Genomic DNA, 21,974 nt, shown 5'->3' with positions numbered 1-21,974 from the left:
GCTGCCATGCCAAGGCCTCTGCTGTAAAGCTCCTTCAATCAGGTTAATTAGTTAACGAGCTTTGTGAACAAGGTTAACTCTTTGAAACCTGGATCAACATCAGTTTTCTTGTGCTGCGTTCAGATACGTTTCACAATTTATTTAACTCTTTGAAACATGAGCAAATTGGTTTGATTTCTTTGAAAAAACATGATGGAAAGGGCGATGACCAACTTAGCAAAAAATGTCCCACAAATTTCTAGAAATTAGAAAAAGGACACAAGAAAATGACCTCAAAATTAGTTGGGAAAACTAATTTGAACTAAACTAGGACTAGGAAAATATAAAAAAATTAGGAAAAATCTCTCTATATATAGCTATATATATAAACTTTAAACTATATAAACCATATATAACTATTTGTGAACATATTTACATTGTTATTTTTGAAAAAAGGGGAAGAGATTAAAAAAGGAAATAATACTACAAAATAGAACAAAATAAATAATTACACAGTAATCCCTGTACACACCTGGTGACTGTGTTTGTATTGCATAAGTATCATATCCTTGTACATCTTTTTAAAACTGGTTCATGTTTGAACATTGCTTTAGTGCTTGAAATACAAACATTTTGATGACTTGTTAATTGCATTCTCCCTATGTTTTTTTTTTTTTTTTTTTAAAGAAATCAAACTAATTTGCTCTGGTTTTAAAGGGCTAACAAGCACTAGTGAAAATACTAATGCAGTTGAACTTTACAAACATTGAAACTAATAATTTGATTTTTTAAATTTAATATTAAATGTATTATTAAACCCACCTTCAGCAAATGGCTCTCTTCGCTTACCTCATTCATCTCACCTCAAACTGCCCGATCAGACTGATCCCAACTGGTGCAGCTAAGTTTGAGATCCATCAGAGGGGGAACTACAGAAAACTTTAAGGCCGACGCCATTATAGGACAGGCCACAAGTCTGCTTTTTATTTTAATATTGTTTATTGAATCAGACTTGTTAGGTATAAAACCCTGACATATAAGAGAGCAGTTTTTCCTGGAAAAAAGTAGGCTATATATGTAAATATCTCATTAATATGTATTTGTATTTCTCTAAGAATCACATTCAATTTGACTGATTAGTGATGGGCATTGTGTTTTTAGTTCTGTTCTATTATTGTTCTAATATTCTGTTACTCTGCACTGACTGATTGACTGACTGGTTGATGAAGTGTGTGGCACTCACACACACACACACACACACACATGCTCATGCTCATGCTCACACACACACAGACACACACGCGCCCACACACACACTTTCCCTCCATTGTCTGGATGCCAAGCTGATGTGTAACCCCCCCTCTCAGCCTTCTATCACTGTAAATTTAGCAACAGAAGCTTCTCAGCTGCTCCTTTCCAAAACCTGAGCCCTCCTCTTCCATCCACAGTATTTCATCCATCTCCTTCTCCAGGGTCATGCCAGCCTCCCCCCGCCGGTCCCCATCTTTTCCACACATAAACATAAACACTACGCACACACACACCTCACTCTCATCCCGCAGCCAATAAGGACCTGATGAGCTCAAGTATCACTATAACACAAGGACTTATTCTCTGAGCCGAGCCTGCAGATTCTTACAGACCTTCATCTTCATCGTCCGAGGAGCTTCTCTCCCTCTCTGAGGTAAGACCACCACTGACCTAACCTAACCCAAAATCAATCGTCATTACCTGATACATGTTTCTGACTATTTGTCTCCCTTTTAGCCAAAATCGCTGTTTTTTTTAGATTTTGTTGCTTTTGTGAGCAGCAGGAAATAAGAGCTTCAAGTGCTGAAAGAGAAAATTCTCTCCAACTCTGCAGGCTGTAACCTCAGGAGGGACTTTGACATAGTCGAGGACATGTTCCTCCGCATGTCAAACATGTGTAGTTTATGTTTGGGATGGTTAACAGCCCGGCTCGAGAGCAGGACTCCAGTGTCTTGAGACCAGATTGATTTAAGTGATTCATAAAAATGTCACTTCATGTAATCTAACCATACGCTTTATGTACCTTTAAAGGTCAAAGATCATCATTTGAACTGACAGGGTTAAACTAAAGAACTCTCGAAGGAAAGATGAGTATATTTGGGTCATCAAAGACGTATAAAGTACTGTGATGTACTGCCAAATGATCTGTGAAATTAGAACAGTTTGCACCTTCACTTTATGTAGTGTTGAGGTGCTCAGCTGTGAATTGGAGCTATTACTTTATGTTTTGTGACTCTTTAATTTAGTTTCTTATCACTATTACCCTCACATCAGCATTATCTTTAAATATTCTTAAATGGAAGTCCACATTTACCTCCAAATTGTGTACTTGCCACATTGGCTTTGAAATTTGACATTATATAAATAGCGGCCTGTTTAACTGTCCAAATTCTTCACCTAATAAGGCTCTATCTGATATTTTTTGTCAAAATTGAGTTATTCATAAATTCTTACTTTGTGGCAACTTACAAACATTATTTGAGGTGTTACTTTAAGTTATGTACATTTTTGGACTATTTATCTAGAAAACAAAAAGCTTCATATTATTTATGTTATTTGGAATGAAAACTTTGAAGCTCAGTATCTTAAAACAGCTCAGAACTCAGAAATAATGGCGAGCCTCGTAGCTCAGTCGGTAGAGCGGGCGCCCCATGCACAGAGGCTACGTCCTCACCACACAGCCGCCAATTTGATTCCAAACTCGGCCCTTTGCTACACGTCATTCCTGTTCCTTCTCCCCTTCCACGCTTAAGAGAAACGTGTGAAGCCCAAAAAATAATCTAGAAAAAAAACCCAAAACACAGACAGAGCCTTCAAGCTCTAATGTAGCACAATAAGAGCATTATATCTGAGGGTACAGAGCTGGTTGCTTGGAGAAGCTCAACTTGCAGACAAACTCTCACACACTGTCTAGCTTGTAAAAATGATGTTTTTATTGTGATGTTTCAGGAATTAGACCTATATCAGGCAGAACATTTTTGCCTGAAGTTTTAAAAAAATAGTTTTTTCACAACTTTGACTGTTTGGGAGTTTGTAAGCAAGCTTTTTTCTGCTTGTCGCTCTCCTACACATCTGTTTTAATATACTTTTGTTATATTTTTGACAATATTTTGCTTGAAAATTGGCGTAACTTCTTGTCACGAATGTTCTCGTAAATGTGTTTTTTTTCTCCCATGTTTCACGTGAAAATTTGTGAGACACACTGACGCTGCATTGTCAGATTTGTGGTTTTAGTTAGACCTCTTTTTTTCTCTTTTATAAATTTTGAAAAATTCATGTATATACATATTCTCCTCCTTTAACCTCTTGTCAGTATGCTGAACTTTAAACTTGAATTTAAAACACCAGTGAAGCCACCGTAGGCGACCTGAAAACCAGGCCGGCATTTTGTAGATCTGAAGTTTTGAGATAGTGATGACACATAACGTCTGTTTATTCCCAGAAGTGAACTTCACATCCTTCGCCAGACCAATATATCGGCCTTTAAATTCATCTCATATTGCCATCTCAATCTAAATTTGCTCTGGATTGGCTCAGGATGTGATTCTCCGCTACGGTCTCACCTGTTTCTTCAGTCTTTCAATTTCAGCGCCAAGTTTCAATTTCAGAAAGACTCAGAAACACTTTGCAGCATTCAGTGTTCTCATACTGAAGAAATGAAGTGGCCATCCACTAAATATACAGCGTGCTGAAGTGTCGGCATGTACTGAGTGTGTGCTGGACACACCGAGGTGAGGCCGCTGTCAGCTGTAAGTCGATCAAAGAGCTCGTTTGCTGAAGGCGGACGCCGATTGGCTGTTTGAGCGCTGAGGATCCTCCCGCTGGACCGAGCCGAGGGATTAAAGCAACTATTTGGACACCGTTCCTCAGCTGATGGGTAGAAATATGATCCAGGACTAATCCCCCGAGTCCTCTGCAGCTGTGCTCACTGCTAAGTGTGAAGGAGTCATCCAAAGACACTTTATATATATCAAATATGATATATAGAATATACAGTGAGCAGAAATCCTTCCACATTGTCTCCAACAGAGCTCCTCCTTGTTCCCATTTGGACTGAAAAATGACGCGTCATACAGTCAGCAAGAACTTAGGCGGATTAGAGGGGTATCTCCCATCTATAGGAGCCTGGCATTTCTTTATGAACTGTGAAAGCCGGTGTTGAATCCAGGAATCCAGGCCATCGGTGTAAATCATGCGAGTCTTGACTGGCTGTCTGCGCCAACAGTGGGCCCAATCCCATTTCTTATTTTTACCCCTACCCTATGTTTTGGAGTGCCACATAGCCCACGCAACAGAGTTACAAGGAATAATGGTTAAGAACTTCCCCTATGAAATGGGAAAACCCTTCAAGGCCACGTACATAATCCATTTTCAGGCATTATGGAAACAGACACAAGTATTACTGGATCTCTCTTGCGTCAGCCACAGGAAATCTTTCTGAGGTTGTCAGGATGCTTGCGATTTGTTAACAAGTTTCATGCTACAAATCGATCAAACAAGTCATCAAATCAAAAAGAGCTCTGCTTCATTACCAGGCAACTAGCAGCGCTCTGTAGGATATTGTTAGCAACCGGTGCTCCTACCCTCCCTGCCCGGACCATGGATGTATGATGAAACCTGGATACAGCACTGGAGATTGAGCCCTGCTTATTTCTATGAAAGTTGCACAGGGGTGCATGAAGACAAGAAAGCTCAATTTCTGCATTTTGAAATTGCCCAGATGATCAATGCTTCAGCATCGTCAGGCCCAAAGAGCAGGTGCACTTTAGACCACCGGCTGAGCTGGCTACTTCTCGATTAGTGCTCCGCTAACTTGAATGGGGATAAAATGATTTAATCTTATGGCTCTTCTAGAATTTCTTAATGTTATCGGTCTAAGTGGATCAAAACCTGATTGCGAAACGAGTTATTTTGCATTGTGACGCTCAATAAAAATGTATCCACTGGTTTACGGAAATCTCCTTTGCCATATAAGTCAATGGGCAAAAAGTCTTTTTTGGCTCCACCACAACACATGGCGGACTTGGTAGTGTAGTGGAGGGTATATGTGGTATACCGTCTTACTTTTCTGGATAACTACAGTATACCCACCTATCAGCTGAAAAGCCATCAGAACATATCGGAGAGTATTCACACGTCCTCCTCGGTTAACTACCCATCGATCCCAATAGTACGCCCACTTCATCAACTACCACTGCACCACTGCTCGAGAGTTGTAATTCCACTGTTGGCCACTATGTGGAGTGGTAACAAGTGCCCCAACTTTGGGCGTGATCTGCCATCAGTGGGAGACTGTAACATGGGAATATGTCAGAAAGTGGGAATGTCATCCACAAATCTACAATAACAATGTAATGTTCGCTAGCTGGCTAGTTAATAGTTACTGAGACATCTGCACAGAAGTGATTTTATTTTTTATTATCCTTGTTTTAAAGAAAAAGCCCACGATATATTGAAACAACATTAAACTAAGATAATACGCTGGTTATTGTAATTTTTAAATCTGTAGTAACAAAGAAAATACATATGTGGGTTTGAAGTGTGGCTCTAAAAAACCTCCGTTTGGAGGGCCATGTAGTCCGAACACTTCACCCTAATCCTCTGTCTCAACAAGAATTTGGACACCCTACCCCTAAACATGAACATGCAAAACAGAGGGATAAGGGCTTAGTGGTGAGGGCGAAGCGTGTGTTGGAAATGTGTGAGAGTGCTTGAAGTTGAATAGTTTGAATTTGTGAATTTGTGTTAGAGGGTTGCTTCACCAAAACTACAAAAACAGATTTTTATTCCTATCTCTTTGTATTTAATTATGCAACTATTTCACATCAGATTTTTCCAACTGTTGAGATATCTGCCTCCTGACGGTCCTGTGTGACAGCAGACATTTTGACTTCTCGTGGTAGGAAAATCACGTGTTAATATTAACTACTCAAACGATGCCTTTGTTCTATTCAGGTGTCCCTGTGAGAGCGAACGTGAGCCAACACACGCAATACCAGGAACCTGAAATCAAAACAGCCAAGTGGAACTCAGCCATTGTTAATTTTATTATTAACTCAGCCATCGTTAATTTTGTTATTCACACCTGTGCTTTTCCGACATCACAATGTCTTCTGGCCCACGGAGGTGAATGGAATTTATTTTGTGGTACTCACAGCATCGGAAAAGCTTTGGATCTGTGTCCAAAATCACTCCCTATTTTCCATATAGTACATTATAAATACCCTTAAATATTTTTTGTGACTGAATTCTGTTTCTATTTCATTCTAATCCTATCTCACTCTAAAGTACTCTTAAAATGATCCACAATGGGCATGAAAGTACTTTTTGCAAACAATCCAGCAATGAAATATGTCTTAGTAACTGTCAGTGATTAAGTTAATTTTGTAAGTTATTCATAAGTGTACCAAATCTCAATTTTCTGCTTAACTATTGATCAAAAATATTTAGTGTGTAAATATAGTGAATGAGTGAACAAGTGAGTGATTTAGGACAACGTGGGTGTCGCAGGCCTGTACAAATTCAGAAATACTTTGTCCGAGTGCTTAGAGTAGACTCTGGAGCGACCGTTTGTCTACATGACTTAAAGGCGGTCCGTTCGCTAATTCACGTAGAGACAAAATGCTCAATTTCTTCAAAGAACAGCGCTCTTATTTAGTGTCAAGCGTCAGATTGGGTAAACCAACACAACCTTAATTTGAACTATTTCATAGCAAAAGAAAAAGCTCCTCTGAAAACTGTTTACAGTGATGTCTGCTAATTATTATTTTGGTAAACAGACCCTTTGATGGTGCATCATTTGTTCATTCAGTATGAATCATAAGGGCCAAAGTCAAAAGAAAACTAAACATGTTGCCAGAGCTGGATCCAAAACCATCCCAGAACTGGAAAGAGAGATATAAACTGTTGAATCTTTAAGATGTGGTTTACCAGATTTATAGTTTGAGATCATTGGGGTCCAAGTACAAATCCGTCTTTGAGGGAATAGTTTGGGAAATTTGCTTATTGGCTTTCTCTCCAAGAGTTAGACGGGTCATTTAAAAACGTGGTTTCAATCATCTCACTCTACAAAAAAGTGTAAAAATCTATTTCTTTTAGGTTATTAAGTATTTTTTTTAATCAGTATTTAATCAAAAAAACAGATTTCCAGTTTGATATAAAATAAAAAGTGAACTGGAGAAGTTTATTTCTGCAAGAGGACAGATGCCTGTGTGGAACAAACTCTTAACCCTTTCATACCGACAGTTTCTCTGCTGCTATTTCAACACTGTAAACTCATCAGACTCTTCGTCCTCTCCTTCAGGTGTGAAGTTTGCTGTCGCCATGTCTGACACTGAGGATCTGTAAGTGTCAAAAATAACACACATTGCTGTGTGATGTAGTGTTATCACGTTTAACTTTCAACAAACTCATGAAGATAAGTCAGCTGGGATTTCATGCCTGATTGATTTTAAATGTCTCTTCTTTAATATTTCAGGGATCAGGTCGAGGGTAAGTGACAACCACTCAGTTTGTTTTATTTCTTTTGCATGTAACTTATATGTATGAAAAAAAACCAAGCTATATGACTATTCAAAATTATGACATAAAAATGCTTTAAATAAAACAAACATAATTTGCTATTTTTTATTTCAAGTTTTTTTTTTTACTAACTTTGAAAGGCATTTTGTCCACACAGACTTGGATGTGAATTTGTTATTTTAAGGATAATTAATTTTATTTCTCATGATATATTCGAAATATGCCTCAAATACACTGCTAACATACTGTATATGAATTCATTTTTACCACGTTTTGAATGCATTTGGATTTACATTTTTAAAAAATGTCACAATTATTTCATAAAAACTTAATTGGACTTTTTTAAAACTGAAGTAATTTATATCAAATGACATCATGTTATATTTGTTTCTGTTATCCCAACTTTCTTTTCCCAAACTGAAGAGGAGGAAGGTAAAGACGACTGAATCGATTCCATTTAAAACTCTTTTTCTTTACATTGCACTAATTTGTCAGCTGCCTGATTTCACCCTTAACTTGAAGTGTTTGACTCTGACACCTGCTTTTCGTACAAGATGTCCGAACATCTGCACAGATTTAATTTGAGTCATAGTAGGATTTCCTAAATGCAAAGCTAAACTGTGACACTTCATATCTCTTTATTAGGTTATCAAAGTTAAACAGATCAGATTTATCTTGTTGCTTTATTTCCCCCCAGTTTCATTAAAATATATTTTTAGGTTAATCAGTGAAGGCCTTTTTAAGAGGGCAGTTATTTAATATCTAATTGTCTGTGCAGAAAAGACGTTTATCTTCTGGTAGGTAAAAAGCGAACTAACTCACGACTGTCAGTCAAACACTTCCAAGTAAAGGGTGACTTTTCCGAACTGAGTGATGTTTTGAATCACATGTTAGAGAAAAAAAATGTGAGTGAGCTCCTGCGCTCTCTGCATTTATTTTCTCAACATGTGACATGTTTACATTGTCATCTGTTGATGTCACATCAATGCAGCTGTCGTTGACCTCATTCACACAACGGCTATATTTCTAACAGTGGAGATGGAAAACTACCTGGACGACTCATAAAACTGGAGTTATTTCCAGTGACAGAGACTCAGTGATGATTGAACACATGAGTGTTCAAAAGATTATATTAAAAAATAAAAGAAAAAGGTGGAAATTAGCACATTTCAGTTGGGTGCAGGTGCAGGACAAAGGTGATCCCCATACTGAATATTGCTGTATCCTCAAAATGTAATGATGCAAATTTTTGACCTTGAAGGTCTTAATCAGGATACAGCCTACTGGTACTTTAGGTACGTGTACTTTACTTGAGTGCTTCCATTTTATGCTGCATTATACCTCTTCACCTCTACATGTCAGAGGTAAATATTGTATTTTTTTGTTAAATTACACTTATGTGGAAGTTTTAGTAAGTAGTTGCTTTCCAGATTATGATTCAAAAAAATCAAATTTTGATGTATGTTTGTATGTATGTAACTGTTTTTAAACTGTGCTATAGCTACTTTTGCTTAAGTAAAAGATCTGAGTACTTCAACCACTGCATTTTTAAACTTTTTAATTGTAGTCAGAAAAGTGTGTTTAATGTTGTGATTATAGATGAGAACACAAGTAACATATAAAAACACTTTTCTTGGTGGTATTTCTCCCAGAAACACAGTAAATTTAGTACATTTTTCAGAAGGGAAATGTATGAAAACACCCTTGATGTGACCAACAATCACCAAAGGTGTTGTCAAATCCACTAAAACAATCTGCAGGTAAAAACTTGAAATGGTAATAAAAGCTCGATAGAAAAAACATATTCTAACAGTGAAAGAAAACCATTCACTCCCATTGTTTTAATTCAACGATTGCACATAATCTTTGCTTCCATATTCTGTCAGTCGAGTTGGAATTTGCACGTTAAGATACGTTTGAGTTATACATCTCTACACACAACATCAGGACTGAAGTTACAGCTCTGCGGGAAGTTTTCCACAGTTCGACAGTTGAATATGGCTTCTGTGTGAAAGGTCAACTGGCTTCCTCTCATCATCATGTGTTTCTCTCTCTCCAGCAGCTCTGTCACTCGCTCATCCATCCACCCTCTCTGTAACTAAAGTAATCTCTCACTTTTTGTCATGTCTTTGGTCTTCATTAACGGCCTTCTCCGACACCCTCCCTCTCCCCGGCGGTTTGGTGCATGCTGCGTGCCCGTAGCCCAGGAGGAGGTAGTAGAAGTAGAAGTAGCCCCTGAGGCGGAGGCCCAGGTAGAGGCAGAACCAGAGGTAGAGCCTGAACCAGAACCAGAACCAGAGCCAGAACCAGAGCCAGAGGTGGTGCAGCAGGTGGTTCATGAGGAGGAAGGTACGTGGCATGGGCAGTTCACTGTTCTTCTGCAGGACATTCAGCACTCTGCTCCCTAGCATAGACGGTCCTGTCAGCATCAACACGCTGCAAAACATATCCTGCCTGACAAGTCACGAGTCTCAAAGGACAGTTGGTGTGATTTCAGTTTTTGCTCAATCATCTTTTATGTCCCTCCTTTATAAAAAAATCTACATCTTTAAATGAAATTAACATTTCTAATGTCAAAAACCCAGTCACACTCATGATAACAATCAATACAATTCCCACACTGATAATAAATAAATAACCCGAACCATTTAGTTCAGTCAGTAAGTTTTGCAAAGTTTCACTTAGGATTTCTATATTTTGTCCTTCAAAGTAATGTTTTTAGAAATGCATTCTTTATGTTAGGCCAATCCTCATGACCCAGGACTCAGATCATGGGCGGATTATGAGACAATGGGGCCCCTGGGCACAGATATGTGAAGGGCCCCACCACTTTTCCTACGTACGAGCCAGACACACAGACTTTGTGGTGTTTTTGTGGTCATTGTGTGTCTCCTCGTAATTATTTTGTGTTTCTTTGAGATAATTTTGCGACTTTTTTGTATTTTTGTTGTGTTGTCATCTTGTGTCTCCATGTGATTGTTTTGTGTGTTTTTGGAGTTGTTTGGTTTTGTTTGAGGTAAATTTGTGTCTTTTCTATCATTTTGTGTTTCCTTGTAGTCATTTTTTAAATATACTTAATTAATACCTGGAAGGGAAATTCATTTTTTTCACTCTGTTGTCATTTGTGTCTACCTGTGAATGTTTAGTGCGTTTCTGGAGTTGTTTTTGTGTCTTTGAGGTAATATTGTAGTTTTGCGTAGTGACTTTGTAGTCACTTTATGTGTCCTTGTGGTTGTTTTGGGTGTCTTTGTATGTCATTGTTTTGTGTCTCTTTGTGGTAATTTTGTGTCTCCTGGTGTTTTTTTTTTTCTTGTATTTTTGGAGTTGTTTGCATCTCTTTGAGGTAATTTGGTGTCACTTTTTCAGTCAGTAATATAATATAATATAATATAGCAATATATGTATTTGTACTTGTATTTTGTTTCCTTGTAGTTGTTTTGTCTGTCTTTATGGTTGTTTTGCATGTTATTGTCATTATTTTCTGTCTTTTAGTAGGAGCTTTGCACCCTTTTTTCTGTCATTTTGAATCTTCCTGGTCAGTATGTGTTAATTTTACATTTTGCGAGTGAAGGCCAGATGGCCCCCTGACACTTTTGGCCTCTGGGCCTGTGCCTACTCGGCCCATTAAATAATCCAACCATGACTCAGTTTCTACAATATGAGTCTGCTGATGCGCATCTTATTGCTCCTAATATTAAGTAATTTACTCATAATTCTGAACTTTTCAGAGTAGATGTGCTTTTTTTAAAAAATGATCTAAAACTGTAAGGAGGTGCTAGAGACGAGCAGAAACTCTAATCACACTAAAACTGGTGTTGACAGTTATTTTCCTTGATGCAGTGATAGAAATCTGCCAGTGTGTGGAGATATTCTCCTGTTCAGAGTCTCTGCAGTAGACATCAGGCTACAGTGCTGAATTATCACACTCCACTGACAGATTTTCTTCCACTTGTTCTAGATAAAAAATCTGACGACTCAAATGTCTTGTTAGGTTTGATATTTTTGCAGCTCACTAATCAAGTTCCCCTTTAGCTTCCCTTTAGCCCTTTCCACTGGATCTACCTTCTCTTCATAACCGCCCAGTATGACAAAAGTTTTGAATTTGCAGAGTGAGTAAAGAGGTCAGGATGCATTCTCAGTAGGAGCAGATGGTATCAATAAATTGGAAAAACCAAAACAACAAACACAAAACCCACATGTTATATCGCTAAATTTAGCACGTCCTCTCCGAACACAGGAGTGATTTGTCCGTGTTGAGCTAAACATAGACACAATGAAGCTAATAAGGCCAACTTAATGGTTCAGACAGCTTAAACTGGCTGCCAGTGTATGCTAAACCCGCTCATAGCAGAGCAGAGAAGCTACAACCATTGTTAAACAAAGGTCAGAAGCAAGGCTGCAAAGTCAGGCCAGATTTAACATTTTAATTAATTTAGACCAACTCCAGACACAAGTTTATTTATTATTTTGTAAGCAAAACCTCTCTTCATCATGCCACATAATGATACGACCTTTTGCTGCACACGTACTTGATAAACCCTTTTTATTTGAATAACCGTAACTCCATTTTCTTGTACCACCCTCAAAACAAGTTTTATTTATTTATTTGACCTTCATTTAACCAGATAAATTTACTATGATAACCTGGCCAAGAAACAGCAATGGGAGGCAAGTCAACACAAAGCATTTAAATATAAATACAGCATACAGTAGACAAAATACAATTATAGCCGGACTGTTGAAGAATAGCAAAGTTAATATGTTCATTTATTCCATTGTTATGAATATTACAGCTTCTCGTGAGGCAACACACACCAGCAGTGTAAGACACATCCAAACACAAAGACTTTATTTGGATTACTCAATATGTACAATATACACTCCCAAAACCAACTTTACAATTTTTTTATGTAGTTTTTTTTTTTTTGGAAATGTCGCCATACAAAAGAAAAACAGTAGGTGTTGACCCACAATCTTAATGACAAAACACACAGAAACACAAGGTTACTCCAGAGATCAAACAAATGGGCTCAACCTACATGATCAATTTAAATGAAATCTGTTAAATATGAATAAAATACACACTATATGTAACTCTTACAACACTGTTAATCTCTTGATACTGACCATTTAATTACTATTTCCTAGGTGGCGTTATTGTCAATGATTGTCCTCCCACATCTTAGCTAACAAACAAACAAACAAAAAACAAAGAACATAAATCAAACAAAAACAAAGAATATAAAACTAGGTTTAAGTATAAGTGCCATATTTTATGTACATAACTATAATACTTTTCCCACTATGATATATATTCAAATGGAGTTAATTTGTCCTTTTTAATACCCATTGTTTTTTATGTAAGCATGCACACCTGCAGCATCAACATCCGCACACTCCAGCGCCAACACGCATCAAAAAGCAGCAGCTTTATCACATTTGCTTCCCGGGTCGGCGTGGCATGAAAAGGCCAGTGTGTGTCACACTTTAGTCTTGTTCTCATGAAGAACCCTAAAGTGTATTTCGGTGTCTTCGGGCTCCTCGAAGAACCCTTTTATTTTTGAGTGCACTGCAGCAAACATTTGGGCTTTGCTCCATAAAGTGTCCACAGTTATCACATCACATCACCATCAGTGTTAGCTGACACAACAAATGGAACATTTTGTCCTGTTTCCAACATTATTGCTCAGTGTCAGATGTGTGTTTTTTCAATATTTGCACATAAGTGTTGGAAGGGAGCAGAAGAAAATCAGCTGCTTTTACATGAATCAACTGCCCCGTCTCATCTGTCACCTTCTATCCATGTTTCATTTTGTTGTTAATGACTTTTGCCACTGCTGCATTTTGGCAAATTCATGCTCAAAGCCATAGCAGAAAGGCTGATGGGCAATTTCAGTCATGTAAAAGCTTCTTCTTTGTCTCCCTTCACTCTGTGTTTAGCATCTTTCTTTCCATGCGTAGATGAAGAGTGAGACTACAAACTGCTCTAAAGCATTTACATTGGGGTGTTGTGATGCAAAGCAATCATCCTCACTATTCAAGTCTTCCATGGAAATGTTTCAGTTTAGTTTTGTTTGTTCAAATGTTTTAATGACCTGTGCAAACAGTGTCGCACATTTGGAGGCACCGCAGAAGTCCCAGAATTCACTGTCCGCTACTTCGGCAGTATCCGTTTTGAAAAATCTAGTTTTGCTTTCTTGCATACAGAAACAATGAATCTGCATTAAGTAATTGCTGACCACTAGTATGGAAGTTTTAGGATGCCTAAATGAAAACCAAATTTAACAAAAAAGGGAGAGGGGCGGGGCTACACACTAATTTGTATTTCCATTTCATGCATTTAGTGTGTCAAAATTAAATGAAAAACATCATCATAAATGCCAAAATGAAAAACAGTCATATGTCCAATCAAATTGGGGGTATGACCACACACTGTGTAAAATAACGGGACATAGCTACTGTGACATCATCACCCATACAGCCAAAAGTGACTATATTTGGCCCGAGAGGCTTAAGTTGTGGAGGAGGCAATTCAAGGAAGCTTTATTTGTGCAGCACATTTCATATAACAGGGCAATTCAAAGTTTTTTACAGAGCAATAAATTATAAAACATACAGAGGTTAGAGACTTATGTTAAAAGAGTAAAGTTAAAAGATGTAACAGAGCATAGAGATGAACCTGACTGAGAAGTTATCCGCAGAAGGCCTGTCGCTCAAAGTGGCCCAGACTTAATTATGAGTAACTTTAAGCCTTAATGAAATGTAAATGGTGGAGTAACATAAAAACTCACCCACATACAGTTCTCACGAATGGGAAAAATTAGCTATAGAGACCAAAACTACTGTATACCAGGCTGTAAACATGTTTATTTCGGCTGTAGAGTTGGTCATTTTAACATGGGGCTCTATGGGGATTTACTTGCTTCTGTAGCCAGCCTCAAAACGCCATAAGAGGAACGATAGATTATGCATGTCCTTTTCAAAACCAAAAGAAAAGAAAAAAAGAGACCATTCACTGTTGTTTTTAGTCTTACAGATATGGGCTACAAAGGGCCTGCCACACTTTGGTTCAGAGGATGTTATCAGTCCGTTTAATAGACCTTTATATCCAATGTTATAAAATAATCAGTTTTGTCTCTTTGTTGTTAGATTTAGGAAAATATATCAAATATAGTTCAATTAAAACAGTAATCTCTCAGTTTTTCATGAGACACAAACCTCACTCTCCTGACTGAAAGTCCTGTATTTAATCACCTGATGCAGACATTCGTGCTCCTTAAACTACCTCATCAGACTTCCTCCTGCCTTCCTCTCCATGATAATTATCACAGCCACAACAGGTCGCCATCTAAGAATATATATAAATAGCTATTTTACGACCCGACAATGGCCATCTGAACCTAGCAGTAGGGGTAGCAAGCCCCTTCTCACCCATATGTATGACACTTACAGCCTCGATCACATCGATCACATTGAAATAAGGAGCTGTTATTTAGATTATTTTGCAGTTAGAAGGAAAAGTAGTTTCCTGAGGGATGTTAGAAAAGTGCGAGTTGCCTGTTAATGCAGGATTAATGCAGGACATGAAAAGCCATGGGACTTCTGCAGTGGCGGCCACTGCCTGTACATTAAGAGTTTGAACACCCCAATTTGGTAAATGTGCTTCATAAGCTGTGCATCGTAAAGAGGACAGGAGCAGGCTGACCAGTCCGACCACTAATGATTTCTGTTCTGCTCTTGCTTTGGACGCTTGCTGCATGCAGACGCCTATGAAGAGGAAGGTATGTTGATTTGTTTTCTTCTCTGTTGTTCTGTTTCCCCGTCGGCCAGGGACTCCCCCACACCTTCCACACATCAACAACATAAAGTTTATTTCACTGATCGTCCTTGAGAGAAAGGCAGCATTAATCAGATTGTTTTCATGATATTGAGAAACAGGGGGGAAGGATTCAGAAATGCTGAGTCATGGTTACAGGGCCCCACTGCTCATCTCTGCTTCTTCTCTCTTTTTGCATGAATGTGTCCTGCCAGTGGACGAGGGAGATCAAGATGGTAGTTTGTATTACCTGCTGAGTCACTGTTGCCTTGCTTGCGTTTTTCTCCCCGTGTTGACTGTTGTTTTTCGTTAGTGTGAGGGTCCCATAAAAAAAAATTAAAAAGCTAATCACAAACTTTATCTGTTCCTGTTAAAATCCCACCTGTGTTATTTCCTCTTTTTGTTACCATGCACATTAATTAACAGTAACTACAGTGTCAAACTCCCTGTTGTGAAAAGTGTGCGATGACGTATGAACAGAACTATTAAATAGTTAATGTGGTGATTTATGGCACACACCGTACTGATCCTGATTAGCATCTCAGATGTCTCGATTCTATTGGTTTGATTTACAAACTAATGCACAACAAATTAACAAATAATAAATAGAAACGTCAGGTAGCACTGTTTACTTACAGCACTCAAAACCGAGGCTAACACACAAGAATTTGGCCACTCGTGATGACAAGTGTTGTTAAATAGAGACTTACTTAAATTACTTTGATTTACTGGAGGTGTGAAACAACTTGCAGCCCTTAGGCGTAACTCAGTTTGTCCACATGGATCTCCCCCCTGATTAACTAGCAGACTTTTAGTCTTTTTCTCTCTCCATATTCATGTTTCTAACACTTTGATCTCTGCTTTCTCTCCCTGTTGCTCATTCGACACTGAAAAAAATAAACAGAGGAGAAGCCGAAGTTCAAGTGAGTACATTTATTCATCTTTCATCTGTTGCTGATACGTCATGTTTTCACTATGCTTGCACCTTTAAGTTAATTTTGTAATAATTCGAATGATATTTCCTTCAACAGACCCTCTGCTCCAAAGATCCCTGATGGAGAGAAAGTGGACTTTGATGTGAGTTGACTTGATTTTGTTGACTGATGTCTCTTGAGGTAATGACGCATGAATGAGTAGGCTTCGTCTCATGTCGTCGGCTCCTCCTGTCCACAAGTCCAAGGGCAAGACACCGAACCCCAAACTACTTAAGTAACAGAGTTATGTTCTTTGTCCACCACTGCTGTTTACTAACCTGTTTTCCGGTCTGATCGTGATGTCGAATGTGACACACAGGAAAATAAAACAAAACAGAAAGGCGTACTCATGCTGTAGGGCCGTGTACATGGCTCTGCTCTACTGGCAATAGGAAAGGAGTTTATTCCTTGCTTTTAACAGATTTTCTTGCACTTAGAAAACCCACATACACAAGATAATTTGTGAGAAAAAGAGGAATAAGTAATGCTGTTTACATCAAATCCCTACCTTGCCTATGTTATATATGTAACTTTAAAAAAAGCTCAACATCAGACTGCATTTGTTATGTTATACTGTTATACTAGAATGAGCTTGAGAATAACGAGATACAACATAGGATGTGTGTCTACATGATGATTTTTTTCCTTTAGGATTTATCATATTGTTCCTAAATGATGTACAGATTCTTAAGGTATTGTATTATCTCAAATGGCTTCAAAAATAAGGCTACCATAAATTTAAAAAAAAAAAAAAGAAAAGAAAAGAAAGAATCACCAGTAGGTTTGGGCTGGACCACGTATGTTTACGACGTCTGCTTTAGAGGAGCAAATGCAATATATGTGCTTTTCTTACCAGTGCTTTTGTTAATATTCACTAAGAGCACTATAGCCACAAAAGGACATTTAACTAAAAACCTTCTGTTGAAAACTGTGCTCATCATCTCTAGCTCAGTATTATGAGTGTTGTTCACTTACAGAAGACACATTTTTTTAATCAGTGAGGGTTTGAAGCCAGCAACATCTGTACTGTCTGTTAGTGACTTTTGTCTCTTGTCGCCCTCTCGCAGGACATTCAAAAGAAACGTCAAAACAAAGACCTGATTGAGCTGCAGTCGCTGATTGACGCTCACTTTGAGTGCAGGAAGAAGGAGGAGGAGGAGCTCATCTTTCTCAAAGAGAGAATTGTGAGATTTTAGCCAAATAGCAAATCCTGAAAAAACCTGCATTGGTTTTTTTAATCTAATGATAATTTTAAAGTTCACAGATGTGTGGAAATACACCGTAATATTAAAGTACTACTTTGCTTGATTTCTGCTCATATCATGGCAGAAAGAACGGCAGCATAATGTTTTATTTGTGTCTTCAGGAGAAGCGTCGTGCTGAGCGAGCTGAGCAGCAGAGGATTCGTGCTGAGAAGGATAAAGAGCGCCAGGCCAGACGAGAGGTACGTTCACACCCCTCAGTCTGTAACTTTAGTCTTTTTTTCACCCAGCAGTGATGGCAGAGTGGAGAAAAGAGATTTTCAGATGCTGTTATTTTACTCTTTAGATTTTTTTGTGGTCAAACTGGCAAAAGGGGAAAAATAAAGCCAACAAAACCTTTGTCTTTTCACTTGTCATGCTGTCAAATTGTGGTATCATGAAATACATTTTTCAGGCCGAGCGTATGAGGAAGGAGGAAGCCGATGCCCACAGGAAGGCTGAGGATGAAGCCAAGAAGAAGATAGCACTGAGCAACATGGGATCAGGCTACAGCAGCCACCTGCAGAAGGTCAATTTCAGTTCTTTTCTTATTTTTTTGTTGTTATTTCAGATCTTGCCACATGTTTTTGTGTGTTTGTGAGGACCTGATGTTTAACTAGTCTGAGTTTTCTAGGTTGAGAGCAAGAGAGGCAAAAAGCAGACTGAAAGAGAAAAGAAGAAGAAGATCATGGCAGAGAGATGCAAACCTCTGAACGTTGACGATTTCAGCGATGACAAGCTGAGGTAACCCACAGGATGAAGCAAGAAGACAAGAAGACAAGTCACAGTCTGGATCATACTGACACCACAGAGAGCGCTCATTAACTGTGTTTTTGGGACCAGTCATAATATAAATGTATGAAGAGCAGATTAATATTACAAAACAGTTAGGAACCCCACACCTACACACCAGCATTTTCTTTATTGTTTGCCCACACAAATATAAAAGCAGATGAGAACAAATTGGCTGCATAATACAAAGTTTCACACCAGTAAACAAACACTCCTCATAACATAATACTGTGATATCTGTATGTACATCTGTGGGCACAGTGCAAGCAGGAAGTGTTAATTAATTTGGCATAATTTTAATGATGCCAGTTTGCCAAAATGTAAACAAAGTAAGGCTTAAATAGTAACTCACTGACTCTTTTGTGACATAATGCTTCCTGTTTGCATGCCCTTAAACATTAAAGAAACTGTAGTCCTGAAACATAACACATGCTTTTCCCCAAACAACAAAGAAAGACAACGAAGAAAAGGAGTGAGAAAATCTGTTCATATCAACTTTTTCGCACTGTTAATATATATAAATATATATTTAACTTTTCTACGGCTCAGAATGTCTCATCAATGCAGTTATTATAAGTCTGAAGCATTGATATGCTCCTTTATCTATTCAAATACAGATATTCACCCTGTGATCAAAACCTTTGGATATAAAGAAGAAAAAATAACTGTCCAAAAGCATGTGCAGTAAATATCGCGTACAAATTGTGTAACATTTCTGAGTTACTTATTCTACAAATAACAATATATGACATGTAAGTAATATGATTGATCTTGCTCTGGCTGCAGCTCTCATTCCCAGGAAAGCAAGCAGCATATTATTTTTAGCTGCTTTACTGCGGAAGTTTGTTCATTGAATGTTTAGTTCCTTGTTTGTGATTTTCAGGGAAAAAGCAAAGGAGCTGTGGGAGTGGCTGCACAGCCTGGAGGCAATGAAATATGACTACTGTGAAAAGCTCAAGAGACAGAGATATGAGGTCAGTAAAGAAATGCTGCAAAACAATCTCAATCCCAAAATCAGTTTTCCTATATGAGGATGTTTCTTCTCTGGTGGGACAGATAGTTTGGTCCACTGATGGCGTTCAGGTGAGGCAGAGTTCAGTTTCTGGCTCAACTTCACCTTCTTGATACACGGACAAGAGTTCAGTAACACTTGTGGTATGATGAACAACTTTACTGTCAGACCAACGTGTTTCAATACAGACAAGACAACATACAGCTTCAAAGACTACGAAAAATGAAAATTAAATGAGCAAAAATCTTTCATTTTGACTGTTTAGCTGTCGGTGTTAGCCTTCCATTGGATCAGAGAAGAAAAAAGAAGAAAATATTCAAATAGTGTTTTCCTTTTGAGTAAATTGCTTACTGAAACTCTGTGCTAATAAAATCAAACCAAACTTTTTATGGACCATCTGGACATGCCCGGTTTTGATACTGTAGGTTGTTTTAGTTGCTGGTATTTTAATGTTGTGCAGCTTCAAACAGAGAATCTCAGAGTCCTGAAGGTGTGCAGGTGAGATCGCTGTCAAACAGCTGTTTGTCTTTCAGGTGGTCTCCCTCAGAAACCGCATCGATGAGCTGCAGAAACAGTAAGTAAATGCAAAGAAACAGAAACAAAGTGGAAAAACATAAAAAGTATTCATATTATGTCTTTGAGTGCACATACAGTTTGTTCTCAGTGGAAAATGACAAAACAATTAAACTTCAAATCTCAACTTACACATTCTGTGTAATGTTGATACTTAAGTTAAAATTATTAGAGCTTTTCTTTTAAAAAAAATTCTTGCATATATTTAGTAATACAGTAATTATTTGTCTTTGTTTTATTTGTGGACAACAGTAGGCTACATTATAATTTCATACATTATATTGCAGCTACTACTGCAGTTTTAAAATACTCTGTTACATTCAAAATGTTACTCAAGTAAAAGTATAAATGTATTTACGTCAAAATATAATTAAAGTACCAAAACTGTTGCAACTGGTAAAGGAGGAGCTCATATTAATGTCTTGTAGTTTAATTTAATCTATAACAATACGTCAACATTTATTAGTCAGATTTATAGCTGTTTTTGTATTAATGATTCAAAACTGAACACCAACTAAAGCTTTAAAATAAATGTATTAGAGTAAAAGTAAAAATGTATATACTCGGTATTTGAAAATTGTGCTTAAGCATATTACTAAAGGGCCTACTTAATTTAATTCTACCACTAAATACAATTAACTATTGTTTGTTTATCTGAAAAGTCCACCTTAGATACGACATCAGTTTGTCATGATTTGATCCTGATTACAGATTATAGCTTACTCTACACTGTTTAATCATTTTATTATTATTTAGATATTTTAATAATATTAAATGTAGGTTTTAACTAGTAGTCCCATGTCTGGACAGTAGATGGGGCTGTAGCTTAATTATCTATCTATCTATCTACAGTATCTTTCCTAAAATATTTATTTTCAAACTGCCATGAAGGATGACTGTGCACCTCTGACTCTGTTTTTGCACTTTGCGCTTTGCAGCAGCAAGAAGGGAGCCCACTCGCGCCGCAGGAAGTGAGCGGGTGCTGAGTGAGGGTCAGATCTATGCGGTCAGCCGGACAGGAGGGGCCTCACCTCAGCTGCAACAGCGGCTCGGACCCTGTAGACACCTGGAGCTCCTGAACAACTGGACGTCTGCTTGAATGAAATGGTTTTCTGAATGAATTTAGCTTCAATAAAGAAAAAATTGAAATGTCCTCATTGTGTCTGTGTAAAATAATAATGAAAGAGAGATAAAAGAGAGTAAAAATGCTAGAATAATTGACCCTCCCTCAGTCTGCTCCAGCTTTGTGTAAATAAACAGCAGGTTAATGCAGGAAAATTCAAACACAAAACAATAAAGGTCAGAGTTACACGTCAGAAGTATTTATGCACTGTAAATGTTGCCTATACAAAGTATAGCCTAAAGTACTTAGTTTTTTAACTATTCATCTTAACATCATCACTACATTTTTTTGTTGTTTATATATATTATATAAACAATATACATATACTTACATTTTTATTATAACATTGAATTGATAATATATTTCTAATTAAGTCTGCTTCCTCACAACTTCATTGGAAATGTAATAATGCAGGTTGAAAGTCACAAATTACAGTTTTGATTTAGTTGACTTGTAGCCCTACTTTTCAATAATTATTATTACTTAACCAGTAATTTTACTTACATTTTAATTGTCAGTTTTGTACTTTGTTTAACTTCAAGTCACATTTGAGTAAAAGAAAAAGTAACAAAGTCCTAAACAGTTTGAGAAAAGAACAGGGAGGGAGACAAATCAGCAGCTGCATTATAAAGGAAGCTGCAGGTTTGCCTGCTGTCACCTGTCTGTCTGAGGCTGCAGGTGTGTGTCTGCTCTCACCTGTCTGTCTGAGGCTGCAGGTGTGTGTCTGCACTCACCTGTCTGTCTGAGGCTGCAGGTGTGTGTCTGCTTTCACCTGTCTGTCTGAAGCTGCAGGTTTGTCTGCACTCACCTGTCTGTCTGAGGCTGCAGGTGTGTGTCTGCTCTCACCTGTCTGTCTGAGGCTGCAGGTGTGTGTCTGCTCTCACCTGTCTGTCTGAAGCTGCAGGTGTGTGAT

General features: G+C 37.9%; 1 protein-coding gene across 5 annotated transcripts; it reads left to right on the top strand.

Annotated features, from left to right (window-relative positions):
• Positions 1-1,587: 1,587 nt before the first annotated feature.
• On the top strand, positions 1,588-21,091 carry LOC121946628 (troponin T, fast skeletal muscle isoforms-like). Of its 5 annotated transcripts, XM_042491285.1 has the most exons (16): positions 1,589-1,663; positions 7,313-7,352; positions 7,487-7,500; positions 7,954-7,962; positions 9,733-9,879; positions 15,294-15,311; positions 15,562-15,582; positions 16,251-16,269; positions 16,378-16,423; positions 17,388-17,504; positions 17,687-17,764; positions 17,977-18,090; positions 18,196-18,305; positions 19,237-19,327; positions 19,899-19,939; positions 20,877-21,091. In XM_042491285.1, the coding sequence occupies exons 2-16, from the start codon at positions 7,333-7,335 to the stop codon at positions 20,911-20,913; spliced, it is 882 nt and encodes a 293-aa protein (XP_042347219.1). In that variant the 5' UTR covers positions 1,589-1,663; positions 7,313-7,332; the 3' UTR covers positions 20,914-21,091. The 5 variants fall into 5 exon arrangements, with proteins under 5 accessions (XP_042347228.1, XP_042347219.1, XP_042347237.1 ...); XM_042491294.1 differs by lacking the exon at positions 7,954-7,962 and having other exon boundaries at positions 1,588-1,663; XM_042491303.1 differs by lacking the exon at positions 15,562-15,582 and having other exon boundaries at positions 1,590-1,663.
• The last annotated feature ends 883 nt before the right edge of the window (positions 21,092-21,974 follow it).

The sequence above is a fragment of the Plectropomus leopardus genome, chromosome 1 (assembly GCF_008729295.1).
Source record: "Plectropomus leopardus isolate mb chromosome 1, YSFRI_Pleo_2.0, whole genome shotgun sequence".
NCBI lineage: Eukaryota > Metazoa > Chordata > Actinopteri > Perciformes > Serranidae > Plectropomus > Plectropomus leopardus.
The sequence above is the reverse complement of the archived record's forward strand: the minus strand, read 5'-3'. Positions and strand labels throughout refer to the sequence as shown.

Excerpts from the sequence above, each read along its gene's own strand:
- LOC121946628 (XM_042491285.1), top strand. The coding sequence starts at position 7,333 with ATGTCTGACACTGAGGATCT. Across the intron at positions 18,091-18,195 it reads ACAGCAGCCACCTGCAGAAG|GTTGAGAGCAAGAGAGGCAA; the intron begins GTCAATTTCAGT and ends TGAGTTTTCTAG. Across the intron at positions 18,306-19,236 it reads TTCAGCGATGACAAGCTGAG|GGAAAAAGCAAAGGAGCTGT; the intron begins GTAACCCACAGG and ends TGTGATTTTCAG.